Source organism: Lynx canadensis, chromosome B4 (assembly GCF_007474595.2).
Source record: "Lynx canadensis isolate LIC74 chromosome B4, mLynCan4.pri.v2, whole genome shotgun sequence".
In the NCBI taxonomy this organism is placed as follows: Eukaryota; Metazoa; Chordata; class Mammalia; order Carnivora; family Felidae; genus Lynx; species Lynx canadensis.
The window spans coordinates 24,837,663-24,858,166 of record NC_044309.1 but is presented as its reverse complement, the minus strand read 5'-3'; the positions used below and the strand labels follow the sequence as shown (position 1 = coordinate 24,858,166).

Below are 20,504 nucleotides of genomic sequence, written 5' to 3'. Positions count from 1 at the left end.
CAAAATTAAAAATTTTCAAAATTGAACCTTTGTCATAGCAGAGCTAATACTGGCAACTTGCCATTCTACCTGGTGGGTGCTGTGCTCTCCCGATACGTGAAAATTTTATACCAGGCTTCACCTTGCTACAATCACAAATTTCTTATCACTGTCATTTCATAGTTTTGACTTACAACCGTGACAGCTTCTTGCAGATAACCAAAATTATTTCAAAATAACATAAAAAGAAGACTTTTTGTTCTTCCTGAAAAGCCTTTAGCAACCAACTTCTCCAGTTGCCTTTATATTTTGTCTCATTTTCTTCCATCTTCTTCCAACTCTCTTTGTCATCACCTAGTTCATAATTTCTAGGAGTTACACAGACATAACTAACATCTCAGGCTTAAGAACAGCCGGTCTTTAACATGCTTTCAGGACTGTGAAGAGTAGCAAAACTTAAGGGGAGGGCCTTAAATCCTTTCTGCTCTGCAGAAAAGATGAAAGGTGAATGATAAGCACATTTAAGTGAAATGTATCCACTTAAACATAGTAAGATGGCAGCTACAGAGAGACTAGCACTATACATCTGTTTCCTTCAGAGTCCAGGTGATATATTCTTTCTTTGAATTGTAACCGCTGCTATTTAAATCCGGGACCTACTTAGGAGATGCCCATCTTTTCACAAAAACATCCTGATTTGATCTGATCACTTGGTAAGTTCACAAGACAATATAAGAAGAGAAGCAAGGGATCTGGAAAATGGGAAAGAGATTTTTCACTGTTTTGCAACATCAAATAATCTATTTCATTATTTTTAACTCCAATAAAAGACTGCATCTGATTACTAATGGTAAAATTCAACTTAGAAACTCCATTAGAGGTGTGCAGTAAACAAGACACAGGTTTTTGTTTTTTTAATGTTTATTTATTTTTGAGAGAGACAGAACACGAGCAGGGGAGGGGCAGAGAGGGAGACACAGAATCTCAAGCAGGCTCCAGGCTCTAAGCTGTCAGCATGAAGCCTGACGCGGGGCTCAAACCCACGAACTGTGAGATCATGACCACAGCCTAAGTCAGATGCTTAACCGACTGAGCCACCCAGAAGCCCCACAAAACACAGCTTGAATACATTCTTCCTAAGGGAAAACACAGTCACCCACTTTACATGGTCCTAACACATAATTAATGGAAACTGTGGCTTTTACTTGTGAAAGTTTGGGGAGTAGAGAATTCGGCCTGGATCTGATTAATGATTACAGGAAGTCTTTAAATAGTTAAAGGCTTTTAAATATTTAATGTTAATACTTAATTTAAACATTTAATTTTAAATATTTAAAGTTTGATCCACCTGCCTCTCCATCTGCCCCATTCTCTATTAAGTCCATCTCTAATTTTAAAATTAAGTCTGGAATCTCCCAGCACTACAAATAGATATATGAAAATTTCACAAAATTGTCTCCTGAGGTTGAATTTTAAGAGACTTTCATTAATAGTAACAAATGTATGTAAGACATTTAATTTAGAACATGAATGGTAGCAATTAGTTGATCAAAGATAAAGCACATCTTCTATGAAACCAATCCAGAACACCTTAAAGAATTTCATGCTAGAGGTCTTAATCTTTTCATTTGATGGGTCCTTCTGTGCGTCAGACACTTTATAAGCCTGGCACACAATCCCACCTTGCATTCTTTATCTTCTAAGAAGAAATCAGATATTCCTCTATAATACATTCCAGTCACTTAAAAGGTATCTCCTTTACTGTTGTACTCACTAGGATATTTTCAGAAATGAAAATCACCGAATAGTCTCTATAGCATTATTTAACCTTCTAGGGAGAGTTTAATCCATCTATTCCAGTGCTCTGCCCAATGGTGAGATAATCAGGATAATAAACCTATGAGTGCCTATTATTCTTTCATTCACCGAAAACTTATTAGCTGACTACCTAAAAAGCACTTCTATTAGTCCTAGAGATAACATGTTCAAGATTGCTTCCTAGAACTCACCATCAGGTGGCAGGATGTCAACCGAGAAACAATTAGAGAACAGCTTGTTGCCAAAGTACACATGTAATGCCTGGAGAAACCACGAAAACAGCTGGACATAAACCTTAATAGAAGGGCTGGAGAGAAAGAAAGACTATGAAATCACCAGCATACAGATAGAAGAATATGGAGAGAAGATAAGAGAACCAAGGAAATAACCTTAGAGTTTACCAGTATGAAAGGGAGAGCAAAGAAGGACACAAGGTAATTCCTGAATTTTAACATAATCATAGAATGTTAGCAGCAGAGTAAAGGGGGAAATAAGAGCTGTGACCAACTAAAAGTGGTCATCAGAAAGGACTTTTCTTGCCTTATTAATTTAGCAATAAAATAAGTAAATAATTCTGGTAAATCCTTGGATTAGCTCTTTCAATATTGAAAAGTACTCATTTTGGGGCGCCTGGGTGTCTCAGTCGGTTGAGCGTCCAACTTTGGCTTAGGTCATGATCTCACAGTTCGTGAGTTCAAGCCCCACATGAGGCTCATTGCTGTTAGTGCAGAGCCCACTTCAGATACTCTGTCCCCTCTGTGCCTCTCCCCTACTCACTCATGTTTTCTCTCTCAAAAATAAACAAAATAAACCCAGTATTAATTTTTTAAGGTTTATTTATTTTTTAAGTTTATTTATTTATTTTGAGAGCGACTGAGCACATGGGAAAGAGGCAGAGAAAGAGACAGAAAGAGAGGGAGAGGGAGAGGGAGAGGGAGAGGGAGAGGGAGAGGGAGGGAGAGAGAGAGAGAGAGAGAGAGAGAGAGTATTTCAAGTAGGCTCCCAATTTGGGGCTTGAACTCATGAAGTGTGAGATCATGACCTGAGCCAAAGTCGGACATCAAACCAACTGAGCCACCCAGGCACCCCAAAACGATAGAATTTTGATAACGAATAGGGGGAAGTAACAACCAAATTAGGGGAATTCTAAATTAGGAATTTTAAGGGAAAAAAATAGTAAGCTATAAAAAGTACAATAGAAAAATCATATAAAAATACCAAGATAATACAAGTTTTGTTTAAAAAGTTAAAGGTGACTGGGGACTCCTGGGTGGCTCAGTCGGTTAAGCGTCCGACTTCATCTCAGGTCATGATCTCACAGTCTGTGAGTTCGAGCCCCGCGTCGGGCTCTGTGCTGACAGCTTAGAGTCTGGAGCCTGCTTCACATTCTGTGTCTCCCTCTCTCTGCCCCTCCCCTGCTCATGCTCTGTCTCTGTCTGTCTCAAAAATAAACAAAAACATTAAAAAAGTTAAAAATGACATATTCACATACATATTCTGCACACAATTGTGATAGAACTATTTCAGATTTTGAGAAATCACATGAATGGAATTGTAGCCACAAAAAAAGCGTTTAAACAAAAATCTTTTATCTTTAAAAATTTTTTTAGTAATTTCTATACCTAACGTGGGACTTGGAACTCATAACGCTGAGATCAAGAGTCACACACTCTTCCGACTGAGCCATGCAAGCGCCCCCGAAATCTTATTATATGTAACCACTACTTTGGACTCATGGGATATAATCAGATGGCAACATCACCTCCCACTAGCAAACATCCAGGTATTTTTCTCCCATTCCAGGTTGAAAAATCTTTCAAGTAATGAAACGTCCATAGAGTTGTTTTAACTCACAAAGCACTGAAACAGAATGTCCAGCCAGCCCTGTAAAATTAGAAAATCACCGCAAGTCAAAGTTAATCAGCCAGGCCAGGCTACAGGCTAACCACCTGCAGTAGGGGTAGAAGGCTGGCATGGTCCTTTTCTTCTTTCCTGCCTAATTCCATCCCTCCTCTCTCAGCTGGTTAACTATGGTCTGACCTTGCAGGGTCAACTGTTAGGGGTGGTTGAGTTATCTGGCTGACACTTCGTAAGATGGTTTTGAGCATGCTGGATTGGGCATGCCTGCATTCATTCATTCGTTTATTTTACGGTTTTGGTGTGTGTGTGTTTTGTTTGTTTGTTTTTAGTAACTCCATATCCAACGTGGGGCCCGAACTCATGACCCCTGAAATCAAATGTCACATGCTCTAGGAGCACCTGGGTGGCTCAGTTGACTGAGTGTCTGACTCTTGATTTTGCTTAGGTCATGATTTCATGGTCCATGGGATTGAACCCTGAGTAGGGCTCTCTGCTGACAGCACGGATAATCCCTGCTTGGGATTCTCTCTCCAGCTCTCTCTGCCCCTCCCTCACTCACACATATGTACACACTCTCTGTCTCTCAAAATAAATGAACATTAAAAAAAAAAGAGAGAGGGAGTCACATATCCTACCTGATAAGCCAGCCAGGCACCCAAGCAATTATTTAAAAAAATTTTTTTTAATGTTTACTTATTTTTGACAGAGAGAGAGAGAGAGAGAGAGAGAGACAGAGAGACAGAAAGAGCATGAGCAGGGGAAGGGCAGAGAGAGAGAGAGGGAGACACAGAATCCAAACCAGGCTCCAGGCTCTGAGCTGTCAGCACAGAGCCAGACGCGGAGCTCGAATTCGCAAGCTGTGAGATCATGACCTGAGCCAAAGTCGGACACTTAACCAACTGAGTCACCCAGGCATCCCCCGCCCTGCAATGATTTTAAAGCTGACTTTCTCTCAGGGGCATTCCTGTACTCATAGCTGTCTTCACCTGCAACTCCCCTGACCTGAGTTAATGCAATCCATTCTTGTGGGTTTTCTTTCTTCTTAGCTTTCAAGGAATCCAGAGATCCACTTTGGACTATCCTCTTCTGAGGCCTCTTTGTACCTCTAAGCAACCCTTTTGTATGGTAAATGGATCCCCCACAATGGTTCACTCTCCTTCATTCTTGACAAATATCTGGTCCTTCATAAGCACTCGAGCAGTTTTTGTCAAACCAAATGCTGAGAGTGCGGGATGGTCTCAACACATTAGGATTCTTCTCCCTTCATTAGGCAAAGCACCTTATCCACCCTCTCAGCTTTCCTGAGTATAAGTCAAAAACTTGTATTTCCAGAACTGCAAGAGACTCACATCAAGCCCTTCAAATTAGTTTTTTTTTAATTTTTCAGTTTATTTACTTATTTTGAGAAAGAGAGTGAGAGCAAGCAAGAGAGGGACAGAGAAAGAGAGGGAGAGAGAGAGAGAGAGAGAGAGAGAGAGAGAATCCCAAGCGGGCTCTGCACTGCCAGAGTAGACCCCGATGTGGAGCTCGAACTCACGAATTGTGAGATCACAACCTGAGTCAAAGTCAAGAGTCAGATGTTTAACCAACTGAGCCACCTAGGCGCCCCCCCCCCCCAATTAGGTTTTATGAGAAATGAGTACCTTCTCACCCTTCTCCTTTGGCAGCTTTAAAGTAGCTGTTTTCTTTCCTATTAAATGCATTCTCAAATTCAGAACAGATTACCTACTCATTGTATTACTGTATGATGCAACTGACAGCAACATAGCATTTATATAGAACTTTATAAAGGAAGTCTGTGGTCTAAGTGGGGTGGGGGATCCACATTCTTGCTTATAAGAACTGGGATTTACTTGTGAAAAACTAGGGGCAGGAAAATTTGCATAGAAATAAAATCCTCAGTTCAAATGTATCAACTCTCCAAATTCTTATGACCACTACTAGGTGTTATTTTTTCAGTCCAAAGATCAAGTCTACATTCCACCAACATATTTTATTAAAATACTGCATACTTACAGTAAGAAATATAACCAGCTGGATTGAAGTAACTCAGTATTTACTTTAAAATGAATATAAACAAATACAAATATCTAAAATAAAACATGTATCCATTACCAAAAGTACTCAACTTAATAGATAGAGGTTACATGTCAAACGGTGGCATTCTGGTAGCTTTGAATGGATAGCTCTGCAAAGTTTACCAGTCCTCCCTAAGTCCATTCTTATTAAACAGCTTTGGTTGGAGTATGATTCAAAATAAGTGAGGGAGATTCAGTATGATGAGGTGAGGAGGTTGACAAATCATTCCCACTTAAAAAAAAGACAAAACAAAGTATGAAGTGGAATAAAAACCATTACAGCACTCTGGAACTAACTAAAGACCTGTAATAAACTAAGAAGTGTTTATTCATGAAAATCACTGAAATTTGGTAAGAGCTGTGTGAGTCTGTGGTGCTGTGCTCTCACTTCCCATGTCAGAACTTGCTGCCACTGTCAGAAGGGACTTGCTTGACCTGATGCAGAGTGAGTCAAAGTGGTGATCTCCATGCTAAGCACACAGAGTTATCTAGACTGAGGGTGCAGTCCTGTCTGGGGCAAACAAGGTAAGAGTAGCAAGGTATTTCACTGGAAGTTATGGGAGGTAAGACAGCCATCTGGAGTTGATAAGCACTCCATATACTCCAGATTTACCAGAGGCATGCAGAGTAGAAACTGAAGCTGGTTCAAACCACCCACGTATCCATGGTTGCCAAGGCGTGCACATACACAAAAAAGGAGAAGCAAAAAGCCTGTTAGAAAGCAAAAACCAGAGCAGTCTTGAAAATGACCCAAATGTTGAATGGACTTGCAAGCCCACACAGATCCATCAGCAGAGTGGAAAGCCTGAATGATGCGGTTTGAACACAACTTCTGTCCAATCTTTGCCTAAATGCTAAGCTAGGCAGGCACAGCAGCAACCCTCAGGAAGCAAGATTTTAAAAATTTTAAAAATGAACAAGAGACATCAATGGATGCACACTGTAGTAGAGAGGGACTTCATAAATTAACTGGAGGCAAGTTACTGTTACTAAATCAGAATCCATAATTGCTACATTATCTGTAATTCAACAAGATTACAAAGCAAAGAAACAAGAAAGTATGACCCTCACTAAGGAAGAAAAGCATTACATAAAACTGCCTGAGTATTTCCAGATGGTAGATTTAGCAAAGATTTAAAAGCAGCTCTATGAACATGTTCAAAGAACGGAAGCCATGTTTAAACAATTAATGAAAACCATGATGAAAATGATGCAACGCAGGAAGAATCTCAATAAAAAGATACAAAGTAAATGAAAGAACTGAATGGAAACTTAGAGCAGAAAAATATAGTACCTGAAATGGAAAATTCAATTGATTTGAGATGGCAGAAGAATGAGTGAATTTAAGAATCAACAGAAATCATTCAATCTCAAAAGGACAGGGAGAAAAAACAATGAAGAAAACAAAGCCTCAGAGACCAGATTAACATTAAATGTACCAACAACACATAAAAGGAGAATCCCAGAAGGAATAGATAGAAAAGGACAGATACATGTATTTGAAGAAATAATTGCCAAAAATTGCTTAAATTTGATGAAAAATATTAATCTACACGTGAAGCTCAACAAATCCCAACTAGGAAAAACATAAGGAGATCCATACCTAAACACATCATCATAGTCAAACTGGTAAAAGACAAAGAGAAAACAAAACAAAACAAAACCTTGAGATCAGCAAGAGAAATAAACCTATCACAAAAGGAGACCAGAATTACAATTAACATATGACTTCTTAACAAAAAATAACAGAGGCCAGCAGTCTGTGGGATAACATATTCAAAACGAGTGAATAAAAAAAAAATGTCAACCACGTATTCTATAGCCAGCAAAACTATCCCCCCTCAAAAAACAAAGGCAAAATAAAAAACATTCTCAGCAAAGACTGAAGAAATAAAATTATATAAAGCACTAGTTACATCACTGTATTGTTGAGTTGCTGTAACATGCACAGATATAACATATGAAAATAAGGGCACAGAGAAGAAAATGAGATCTACTGAAATAAAGTTCCTCCATTTTACCAGAATTAACACAGACTGATAAGATGCACACAGTCATCCCTAGGTCAACCACTGATATGTAACTCAAAAAAGGAAGAACACAAGGATCTCTTCAGATATGAGAAACAGGAAACAAAAAGCACAACGGGAGATGTAAAGACAATTTATATCAATACTAAATTTGAATGAACTAAACACTCCATTCAAATAACAGAGACTGTCAGACTGGATCAAAAAAGCAAGATAAGGGAACTGTATTTAGAATATATATCTCTTACAACATGTAATAAGACAAACAACCCAAAAGTAATGGGGTGGTCTGAACGGACATTTCTCCAAAGAAAATATACAAATGGCCAATAAAAAAGGAGAGGATGCTCAATATCACTAGTGTAGATAAATGTAAATTAGATCCATGAGCTAATATTTCATTCACACTAGAATGGCTTTATCAAAAAGAGAGACTATAAGTACTGTAGAAGATGTACAGAATGATGTAGATGCAGTTCATCAGGTTCTCAAAAAGGTAAACAGAAATTTACTACATGACCTAGCAATTTCAATATTAGAAGTCTATCCAAGAAAAATAAAAACATGCGTCCACACAAAGACATGTGTACATACATACATATATACCAGAGAGGGGGAGAGGGAAGAAGAAAGGAGAAAAGAAAGGGAGAAAGGGAGGTGGGCAATTAACAAATGGGATGGTGTATCTGGACCAAGGGTATATAGGAGTTCCTTTTATTATTTTGGTAACATTTCTATAAATTTGAAATTAGATCAAAATTTAAAATTACATTAAAAAAAAGAGAAAAGGATATTGTATAGCAAACTCCCTCTATCAACTTCTTCAATGAAGACCATATACAGCTTAAAAGTTATTAGAAAACTGTAGATAATTTTAATAAAATCACTTCAAGAATATAATTTGGTTGTAAAACCAATACAATGAGCTCTAAAATAATTTTTCTATTGAGTTAAATAAAGTCATCTGTAAATCCTGTAACAACATGTTCATATTCACAAAATCTGAATGAAAAGCGAACACAACTTTCCATTTCTAACACAGGGTAATCCAAAGTTCACTTAGAAGGTACTGAGATTTGGGGTTAATTTTTCTTTCAATACCAAGCACAATTATATAGTTATTCAGAATTTGAAGTGAGTTACTTTTTATTTAACAAGATACTTGCTGCTTTGAAATAAATTTCATTAGTAAGAGTGATAATGATGTTAAAAAAAAAGACAATGAAAATGCAAGCTGCATTTCTAAAAGATTATAATCATTTAAATTCTGATGATAGCTATATGTTTACAATTCTCTACTCTTTGACAGACAAAAACAAAAACAGAACTATTTTCTATATGGACAATCTGGAGCATAATTAAGTGCTTCCTAATGAAGTTTCCACTGACCTATATAGAAATATGGTTCACCAACAGCCAAATGGTATCATTTCTTTATCAAAGGTAAGTGGGACCAGCTAAACACAAAGACAATCCTTCAACAATTTTACTCTGCCAAGTACAAAATACTTCCCAAGAGCCCAAGGCACAATTTTAATTCACATCTGGTAAAGGAACCACCCATAAAATCATTACTTATTTTCAACTTAATAACTGATTGACATTGCTCAAACCAGCTGTTTTCAATCCTAATAGTTCTTTATTTTCTTTAACATATTTGCTATGGGCTGATAATTTGCAATAGGTGTCATCATGAGAATAACCAAAATTAGATTAAATGTGACAAAAGACTAACATAGAGTTTCAGACCCTTAAGTGATGATACTAAGTCAAGAATGGGAGAAAAGCATTGCAAAAGGAGACTACTGAAATGCTACTTATATATTCTTGCAGTAAAACCAGCAATGCATCCATTTTAAGAGTTATCATCTCACTTCCAATTTCTTTCCCTCAAGAACAATTTGAATTTCTTTGGCATCCAGGGTCTCATAGGTTAGTAAAGCTTCTGCTAGATTCTTATGCTCTTTTGCATGAGTCTTCAAGATGTGTTTTGCTCGTTCGTATGAGTCCTGAAATGGAAAAAGCAGGTATCTAAGAGGCAGAAAGGATAAGCAAAAACCATAAATAAGAAACAAACATTCTATTCTTAACCTGAAAATCTATCACATGGATAACTGAGGACTATTTAGACAAGGAGCTACTTAAAGATATAAAAGTACACATTGTACTTACTTTTAAAATAAGGTCTGTGAACAAAGAAATCTACTTCTCTATTCAATATACATGTGTAAAAAGGAAAGGGAGGTTTTGTTCCTTTTACCTTGTGAGATTTCACCCATTTATACAATTGAAATGGCCAGAAAAGATCTACTTTTCTGTTCTTTTCCTTGGTAACAACTCACTGTCAGTCTGTGACAACATCAATTGACCAACACCAAAAAGCATAGGTAGGTCAAAGAAACATAACACAATTATTACAAATAGACATCATCAGACATTCTGAATAAAACTTTTATGTTCAAGTGAAATAATCCAAATCAAGGAAAGTATAAAGTAGTACAAATTATCATGGAATATTATAACTAATAATCAGGGATGAATTAGTAGTAACTTTAAAAATTCTGCTGGAATGAAACTCTTACATGGTAACATGTAAGACAACTATTAGGTTTTTATACTTTTAAGTTTCATATTATTTGAACTTAAAATGTTACAAACTAGTAATCACTTCCATTAATAACGACAAAAGTGTGCCATTTAGTGGAAAGAGTACCTTCTTGCCTTCCTAATCTTACCATTTCAGAAAAAGAATCCAACTTTTATTATGGTTTTTAAGTTTTCACAAATGTATTAGAGCAAAAAAGGAGTATTTCCAATGCTCTAGGAATACTAGAGTATAATTTACTCAAAATAACGTAAATAATAAAAGAAGGAGAATGAAGTTTCTGCGAAGGCAGAGGAACTTCCTGTTCTGAAACACCTTCTCAACTTTTCCATTATATAAACTTTTCGTATACTAAACTTCCTTAAAGCATTTCTTCTACCTTCTTGAGTGAATCAAAACCCGGCCATCCTAGAAGTGCCTGGGTGGCTCAGTTGGTTAAGCACCTGACTTTGGCTCAGGTCATAATCTTGCAGTTTGTGAGCCTGAGCCCCACATCAGGCTCTGTGCTGACAGCTCAGAGCCTAGATCCTGCTTCAGATTCTGTGTCTCCGTCTCCTTCTGCCCCTCCCCTGCTCATGCTCTGTCTCTCTCTGTCTCAAAGATAAATATTAAAAAAAAATTGTTTTTAAATAAATGCTGGCCCTCCTGGGGAGACTTCTAAGCCCTCAAGTGACAGTTATTAGTTCACTCTTATCCCAGACATTTCAGGGTAAAGAGCTGAGTTCTTTGTTCCCCTCACCATTGCCAGACCATTACATAAAGCAAGATTCCTTTGAAGTTTACACCATCTGACTATACAGCCCTATCCAATATCCTTCGTTTTGCTATCTCCTACCCTAATTATAGTTCTCATTCACTAGACACCTGGCATTAACTCAGTCTTGTCCATTCCAAAACGTGCCATCATGCATATCCAAATGGCATGCACATATCCAACCTCTACACTAAGCACCAGACCCATGTATCCTGCCCAACTTGAAATCTTCACATGAACAATGAAATGACATTGAATGTGAAAAGACATTTCACGTTCAACATGTATGAAACTGAGCTTGTGATCTACAAACTTCCCCCACCTTAGGCCATCATCTGCGTTTTCTCAGTAGCAGCACATACAACTATACAGCTACTGAGCATTTAAATAAAAAAGACTTCTGTTTTCAAAGACCTTTGTTCTTCATTCTCAGCACAGGCACACAGCTAACACAAAACAAATGATATTTGTTGAATAAAATATACATCAGAATGATACACCAATAAAGACTCAAATAACATCCCCCATTCTCACAGCACTATGGTTTCACAGCTAACGTAGAATATTTATAATTATTGATATAAACCATTCTTAGCCTATGGCCAGAATAAAACAAAGTTCCACTCTATGACCAGAGGATCCCAAATGACATATTAAAATCATAGTTGCAATGGTGCACTTATCTTTATTTTATATATATATATATATATACACGTACATATATATATATATATACACACACACACATATATATATACATATCTATATATGTGTGTGTGTATATATATATATATATATATATAGTGACATTTCTAAAGAATAGAGGACAACCAATATCCCTTGGAAGTACCTTACTATTTATGACTAGATAGATACATAAGCATAGAAAAATATGACTATTACCCTTAGAAGGATTCTAATTTCTTGTTCAATAGCAGATTGAGTTTCTGGACTCAGTTTCCCTGTATCACTGTAGGTCATAACTCCAAGCTAAAATAAGAAGAAAGAAATTGAACAGAAAAACCCTAAACCACTAATAAATGTAACAGAGGAAGTATTATCCTATACTTAAGGAAACATTATAGGGAAAAGGAAGAAATTCAATATAAACACACCTTGAAGGCAAAGAAATTTCTTTATTCTTCTGAAAGTTTAAGACTAAATTAAAAGTATGAGCAAGAGAAAAAAATTAAAATTATACATATGATTCTGAGTACCCTGTTAGAAAACCTTCACAGCTATTCCTAATCTAGAAATCCACAATGCAGTGTATTAGCAGCGCTTCATGAAGCCACAGTGATAATGTAGGAAAGTGAAATATGCGAAAACGGTAAAGTAAGAAAGCTGAGCAAGTAGGTGTTTTATGTCATACAAAGAGAAATAGAAGATCTCAACATCTGCTTAGCTCATGAAATACTACCTACTACTATCCAGGTAGCTAGAATGGAAGGAGAATACTAAACTTTATCACTCAGACAACGACATTCAGTTTAGAATAAGCTGAGATGGGAAAAGTAAATGTTATCAATTTATAATGAGAACCCTCTCTCACAAAGAGGCACTTGGCAAATTATCATTTGATCCATGAGGAAGGAAGAAAATGAAGTATTATAGGGGTGCCTGGGTGGCTCAGTCGGTTAAGCATCAGACTTCGGCTGAGGTCACGATCTCACAGTACATGAGTTCAAGCCCTGTGTCAGGATCTGTGCTGACAGCTCAGACCCTGGAGGCTGCTTCAGATTCTGTGTCTACCCTCTCTCTCTCTGCCCCTCCCCCGCTCACACTCTGTCTCTCTCTCTCAAAAATAAATAAACATTAAAAAAAAAGTTTAAAGTGGCTATTACCTTTTCACTCATTCCAAATTTGGTAACCATCCGCTTTGCTATTTTAGTTGCATTGTCAAAATCACTGGAAGCACCTAAATTTAAAAATATACAAAGAACTCAATTTTTTAAAAAAATCTTTAAATCAGCAAGCACAATTTGAACTAAAGCCATTTGTTACAGCCAACCTGTTGTAATATGGTCAGTTCCAAATATCAGCTCCTCAGCCACTCTTCCACCCATACTAACATCCATCTGTGCAAGCAGCTGGGCTCTAGTTTCATTCCATCTGTCATTCTCAGGCAACAGGGACACCTAGACAATCGGAAACAAAGAAAAACTTTAGATACCGCTTGAAATATTTATATTAATAATCAGAATTACCATTTGGCTCTCACTATTGTACTTAAAATCATGATGCTGACAGCTCTAACTGAGACAATCAGTAGAGACGGTCATTGGGTGACTGATGACAAAACTGGCAGTACAAAAAAATCAGAAAAATTATTAGAGAGCAAAAATTCATTTTATATATGTAATAGATATATAACGCTGCAATAGGACAAACTTATCCCCGGGTAGCGTAAGTGCTTAAAATGTCTATCATTAGAAAGAGATGAGAATGAAACGTGTACTCAATGAGAAAAACCTTAGAAAAACTCTTGAACCGCCAACACTTTCTCTGTGGAGGGAAGAGCACAAAGACATATATAAGAATGATCCTTTGCTGTCACTCCTTTGTTGTCAGAATGTTTCAGAAGAAAGTGATCCACAAACTTGGGAATTAGTTGAATTTTCTTTTAAATTATTTTCATCAACAATTCCCTTCATCAGCTTTTGGAGAGTGCTATGTGAAAGGAAAACAAACAAATAAACAAACGCCACAAGATACTTACGTGTCCAAGCGTTGGGCCTCGTGGCATGATTGTAGCTTTGTTTATTGGCATTGCATCTTTAGTGTAATATGCAATAATAGCATGACCAGATTCATGATATGCTGTGATGGTTTTGTTTTTGTTATCAATTTCCACGCTCCTACGTTCAGGCCCTAAGGATAAAATTTTAATTAATTCACTCCATTAGGAAGGTATAATTAGACAACTAAAACCCATTTGCCTTTAAGTAATTCTTAGTGTAACATGCCTTAATATAATTAATGAATATTTTAAACAACTTTCCAAGTGACAAACAAAATTGTAAGAGCTATCATCTTAATCCTTACTATCAACAAGGGAACTTTAATTCTAGAAAATAAATGTAAATTTTAACAGGAATGTCCTAACTAACCTGTTTTGAACTCAATCAAGATTTAAAATCAAATACTGAAAATTAGTAAAATTAGTATTTATTTAAAGGTTATTTACTTTGAGAGACAGAAAGATCAGGTCTGTGTGAGCAGGGTAGGGGCAGAGAGGGAGAGAGAGAATCCCAAGCAGGCTCTGTGCTCTCAGGGCAGAGCCCAACGCGGGGTTTCATTTCACAAACCGTGAGATCATGACCGGAGCCAAAATCAGGAGTTAGACACCTAACTGACTGAGCCAGGAAGGCGCCCCAGTTAACTTAATCTTTTAGCAGCACTATCAGATAAGAGAAAACACATGACACCCATGCCCTCAAACAGTATAATCATATAAACTGTATTTGTTCTTAAGAGGCCCAATTGTATGGCTATTTTTGAGTATATATTTTCTTGCTCCTGTACCTTTCTTTTTTATAACCTTTTTCTCAAAAAGAAGAATTTATTCTCTAACATAATGAACAGGGGGAGACAGGAAAAGAAAAAGAGAGAGGGAGAGAGAGACAGAGAAAACCTACCCATTAGAATTTTATCTTTGGAAAACTCTAGCTCCTTCATGGTAACCATTTCTTTTCCATCAACAGCTGCCTTTAATGCAGCCTGGTTCACAAGATTCTCCAACTCTGCTCCAGAAAAGCCAACAGTACCTCGAGCTATGATTTCTGGATCAACAGCTATGAAAATAGAAGACAACATTGAAATTCCAAAAGAGCTCTTCACAAATAACTCATATTCCAAAAGAAAAAAGCTATCCTCAACTAGAACTTAAAATATTTATCTCACTGCAACTACCAAATAAATTCACTTTATTAAATTCTAGAGGAAAAAAGCCCAAACTGCCACTAAATATACTATTAATATTGCCAACGGGACAAATCACAAAAGTTCTTAAATTTAAATAACTTTGTGAAAAACAAAGAAATGCAGAGTTGCCAGACATGATTTATAAACCTTCAAATTATGACCTAAATTGTTACTAGCCTAACCACAAACTGATAAAGTATACTCAAAGATAAAATATTGTTTTTATTTTCTGAATTTCATCTTTAAATACTTTATACGTATATAGTATTATATGTACATTTATAAATGCTCTCCTTATTATAGGAAACATATTTGGTTTAACAAATTTATTCAACTATCTTTGAAAATAGTACAGCATGACAGCTGTGTTTATTATTTGAGTCCATAATATTTTCATGTGTTTTGTTTTACAGTTTGCCTCTTTTAGCCCCAAAGTGATTATATATGCTTCCTAGTATTTCATATTTTACATTCATCCCCAAAGCATTTATACATACATTTATCTTCAAGTATTACGTATCTGAACACTTGGAAGAAAACTTCCCTTAGAATCAGGATTCAAATGATAGAATCTCTTGTATATACAATTAATAAATAAACTTTAAAAAGGACATATAAATGGAGAGGAAAAAGGACATGTAAAACAAACTGGTCTTTGGAGAGATCTATCAAGTAAGGACCACAAACAGGGTGGAATGAAATATTACCATTTTTTATAGAGATAATAATAAAGTTGGTGTTAATGGAATTAGACTTACACTGATCAAACTTTATTTTATTGAGATACCATTTCAAAATTTCTGTTCGACCTTTTACATCTGGTCTTGGAACTGTAACTTGCATGTCAAAACGACCAGGACGTATTAAGGCACTAAAAGGAGAATATAAAAAGAAAATATAAATTAATAATCTGACTATGATGAAGGTCCAATTAAATATGACTGACACTTTAAAGACAAGATGGAAAGATAATGGCAATTGAAGTTAGACTGGAGATTTGAGGTTTTTCATTTTAATTCCACCATACTTAATATGCAGTGTTACATTAGTTTCAGGTGTACAGTATAGTGATTGGACAATTCCATATTACCCAGTGTTCATCACGACAAATGTACTCCTTAATCCCCATCACCTATTTCACCTTAGATTGGCGTTTTGAGCATAAATATGCATACAACTCCTTTTAAAACACGGATCAAGGGACACCCGGGTGGCTCAGTCGGTTAAGCGTCTGACTTTGGCTCAGGTCATGATCTTGCGGTTCACGAGTCTGAGCACTCCGTTGGGAGCTATGCTGACAGCTTAGAACCTGGGGCCTGCTTCAGATTCTGTGTCTCCCTCTCTCTCTGCCCCTCCCCCACTCTCTCACACTCTCTCTCCCCCCTTCTCTCTCTCAAATAAACATTAAAAATTTTTTAACTAAATAAACAAATAAGTAAGTACATAAATAAATAAATAAATAAATAAATAAATAAATAAATAAATAAAACATTAGGGGTGCCTGGGCGGCTCAGTCAATTGAGCGTCCAACTTTGGCTCAAGTTGTGATCTCCCAGTTCTCAGGTTCAGGCCCCAGGTCAGGCTCTGTGCCGACAGCTCAGAGCCTGGAGCCTGCTTCAGATTCTGTGTGTGTGTGTATCTCTCTGTCCTTTCCCCACTTGTACTCTATCTCTCTCTCTCAAAACTAAATAAACAAAAAAAATTTAAAAATAAATAAAACATAAAAAAAATTTAGAAACATGCCTCCCAACAGTTTCAATAACCAGAAGGCAGAACAAAGTTTGATACAGATAGATAGCACACAACCCTCAAACAAAAACATGCAAGTCAGTCAACCAAGGAATCAGGTCATGATCTCCTGGTTTATGGGTTTGAGGCCCGTGTTGGGCTCTGCACTGACAGTTTCGAGCCTGGAGCCTGCTTTAGATTGTGTGTCTCCCTTTCTCTCTCTGCCCCTCTGCCAATTCTCCCCCCACCTCTGCTTCTCAAAAATCAGTAAACTTAAGAAAAATATGAGTAACTCAGGGGCACCTGGGTGTCTCAGTCCACTGAGCGTCCTACTATTGATTTCAGCTCAAGTAATGACCTCACTGTTCTTGAGGTCAAGCCCCACGTTGGGCTCTGAGCTGACAGTGCTGAGCCTGCTTGGAATTCTCTCTCTCCCTCTCTCTCTCTGCCCCTCCCCTGCGCTCACTCGCTCTCTCTCTCAAAAATCAACATATTAAGAAAGAAAACAAGAGTAACTTCTATGATAAGTACAACAAAAATTTAAAACTGTAAGTTTCATTTTACAATTTTCTGCACCAGCCTAAAATTTTGTGATACAAAGTTTGTCAAAAGATTCTTTAAAGCTCTACTGAGATATAATTAGCATATCACAGAATTTAAAGTAGATAATCCCATGGTTTTTCATATATTCAGAGTTGTGCAGCTATCAACACTCTCATTTGAGTTATTAAATAATAAATTAGTAAATAATAAATATTTTTATTCCCCTACCCCAAAAGAAACCCCACAGTCACCAACAGTCACTCCCCCTTCTTCCCACACTCTGGCAACCACTAATTTCCTTTCTGTTGCTATGGATTTGTCTATTTGAGACATTTCATACAAATGAAACCATATGTGATGTTTTGTGATGGGCTTCCCTCTCTTTTAAAGTTCCTCCATGTTCTAGTATGATCATTAGTTACCAAAGAAGTCTTTTCACACTTACTTATCTAATGCCTCTGGGAAATTTGTGGCTCCTATGATGATAACTCCTTCATTGGGCTTAAAACTATCAAAAAAGAAACAAAAGTACCTTTTCACTGAAAATTAAAAGAGTACACATATAGAAATGCTCTACACAAAACTGTTTATCATTAATTTTAGTAACAGCAAAGAAAAGGGAGTGATCTTGTTTATACCCAGGTGATAAGACATCTCTATTAAATAATTTTTGAAAAAAACAAATGTTATTGGGACAGAATACTTCAATAAAACTGCTAACAATAAATCACAAAGTCACCTACAATTACAGATCTTCACAAAGGCTTATTTGTGTACCTGACTTATTTGTGAAAAATTATTCTCAAGTTTACCAATTCAAATGATTTGCTCCTAGACTTCCTATTGGGTTCCAAACTGCCTTATATGGTTTTAAGACATTTTTACTTCTTTCAAAGCAACCCCACCTCTTGCTTTTTAGATTATACAAATTGATACAAACTTTTAATCTGCAACAACATTAGAAGCTAGTCACAAATTGTGTAGAAACCAGTCTACAATCCCTTTACATCTCCAAAGAGACTACTATTGTCAGTACTTTCCTGTCACACTACAATTAATGAAAAAGGTGTAGAGATCATTAATTAAGAACAGTTGATACATCAATTAGTTATGGACACAACACAATACAGAGAATGAAGCTTGTCTGGCCTTCTTGCACTAGGGACTACTGTGTTGTCTATATTTTTTCCAATTTCTTGAATGTTATCAAATATATCACCATATTCCAAAGACAGAGGAAGATTCAATTACCCATCCATTTCAGCAAGAAGTTGATTTATAGTCTGCCTTGAATATGGATGCATTGGCGACTCGATTCGCTTCCCACCAACAGAATCTAATTCATCAATAAATATAACACAGGGAGCATTTGCTTTTGCTTCCCCTAGGAAAACAAAAGAGATTCCAATAAGTTTAATGAAATCAATACTTTTTGAACAAAGTCATATAAATATGAAAAACCTGTAAGGTTGTCAAAAGCCAACAAAAGACATTCATTTGGGAGACACAACACAAAAGGAGGTCTCTTTCTTTCTTTCAAAACGGATTTAAGAACAGTAGCCTCAAAAAAACTGTATCATATACAATAATATACAACACAAACAACTGAGTATTCACTCTTCCAACTGCACAAACCATATACAATCAGATTTGAGGCTAATTATTCTTTAATTACATACTATCAGATTAACAAATAAAATGAATAGGACAACAACAAAAAACCCAGCTTTACAACAGCCCCCAACCTCGTCAAACACCTCTCCTGGCTCTTCTCTTTGGAGGAAAAGTACAGTTCTGTTTTAGCTCACACATTAAAGTACCTAAAACCTGACCCCCACAATGGCTAGGTTAGCTATCAATCATAATCACACAGCCAAGAAAGGGTTAAGAAGCCCTCTTCCCCTAAAAGTAAGAAAATTTGGTATTGTATGAAAGATACGTTAAAACGTACTAAATAGATTTCTTATACGGCTGGCTCCCACACCCACAAACATCTCATCAAATTCTGATCCAGAAGCATAATAAAAAGGAACATCAGCTTCTCCAGCCACAGCTCGAGCAAGAAGTGTCTTTCCTGTCCCTGGGGGTCCAACTAAAAGAATTCCTAAAAGAAAAAATAAGTGAGAATGATTCAAATTAAAAAAAACAAAACCAAAAACAAAACCCTGATGTGAACCTATAAAACAAATAGTTAATAATTAACGTATATAGTTTGGAGATTGAAGACACATGACCAGTATTTTGAAACAAAGCAAAACATGTCTTTAAATAATGATTCAACTTCAGGATCTTCTCCAAAACTAATTTCCTTCTATCATTTAAATACTGCTTATCTATCGGTCCTCAACAAGTCAGAATCTTGAGAGAAAGGAATATAAACTTATTTATCACTAAACAAAAGTCACATCAAAACAGATTAAGAGATTAAAACAACGAAACGTACTACATGAACCCTTGACTTGATGATCTTCCATAAAAAACATATTTAAGAAATTCTAGAGACATTTGAGGAAAATTTCATAAAACCTGGAGTACCAGATATCAAGGAAATAGTATTTAGTTTTATTTGGTAGGATAAATTACTCTCTTTATTTAGAATAATGTGCTTGGTCTTAGGTGATGCATACCAAAGGCTTTAGATGTAAAGTAGTTAATCTCTATAGCTTTGTAACTTTTTCATATGTTTGAAAATTTTCATAACAGCAGTAAGTTCTTCTAAGTTGAAATAACAGAATTCTTTAGGTTCCACAACTTTTCACTTTTCAGAATATATTTAAACAGGCAACAAAATTATATTACTGCTATATTTTATTTTATTTTTTTTTTAATTTTTTTTTTCAACGTTTATTTATTTATTTATTTTTTGGGGACAGAGAGAGACAGAGCATGAACGGGGGAAGGGCAGAGAGAGAGGGAGACACAGAATCGGAAGCAGGCTCCAGGCTCTGAGCCATCAGCCCAGAGCCCGACGCGGGGCTCGAACTCACGGACCGCGAGATCGTGACCTGGCTGAAGTCGGACGCTTAACCGACTGCGCCACCCAGGCGCCCCAATGCTATATTTTAACATAAAACACTCTTTAAAAAAATTTTTTTTTAATGTTTATTTATTTTTGACAGAGAGAGAGAGACAGAAATGAGCAGGGGAGGGGCAGAGAAAGAGGGAGACACAGAATCCAAAGTAGG

The 20,504-nt window shown here is 36.5% G+C and overlaps 1 protein-coding gene across 2 annotated transcripts in view; it reads right to left on the bottom strand.

Annotated features, from left to right (window-relative positions):
- Positions 1 to 5,635: 5,635 nt before the first annotated feature.
- The window catches only part of YME1L1 (YME1 like 1 ATPase), a 53,164-nt gene continuing 38,295 nt past the window's right edge, over positions 5,636 to 20,504 (bottom strand). Inside the window, exons 10-19 of one of the 2 annotated variants that reach the window (XM_030321151.2) lie at positions 19,271 to 19,423; positions 18,571 to 18,703; positions 17,765 to 17,827; positions 15,807 to 15,919; positions 14,763 to 14,918; positions 13,844 to 13,995; positions 13,136 to 13,262; positions 12,969 to 13,042; positions 12,028 to 12,114; positions 5,636 to 9,774 (exon numbers count right to left, since the gene is read on the bottom strand). In XM_030321151.2, the coding sequence (XP_030177011.1) occupies positions 9,631 to 9,774; positions 12,028 to 12,114; positions 12,969 to 13,042; positions 13,136 to 13,262; positions 13,844 to 13,995; positions 14,763 to 14,918; positions 15,807 to 15,919; positions 17,765 to 17,827; positions 18,571 to 18,703; positions 19,271 to 19,423 (1,202 nt within the window). In that variant the 3' untranslated portion in view covers positions 5,636 to 9,630. The remainder of the gene's footprint in view (positions 9,775 to 12,027; positions 12,115 to 12,968; positions 13,043 to 13,135; positions 13,263 to 13,843; positions 13,996 to 14,762; positions 14,919 to 15,806; positions 15,920 to 17,764; positions 17,828 to 18,570; positions 18,704 to 19,270; positions 19,424 to 20,504) is intronic. The other variant, XM_030321152.2, reaches the window with a different exon arrangement.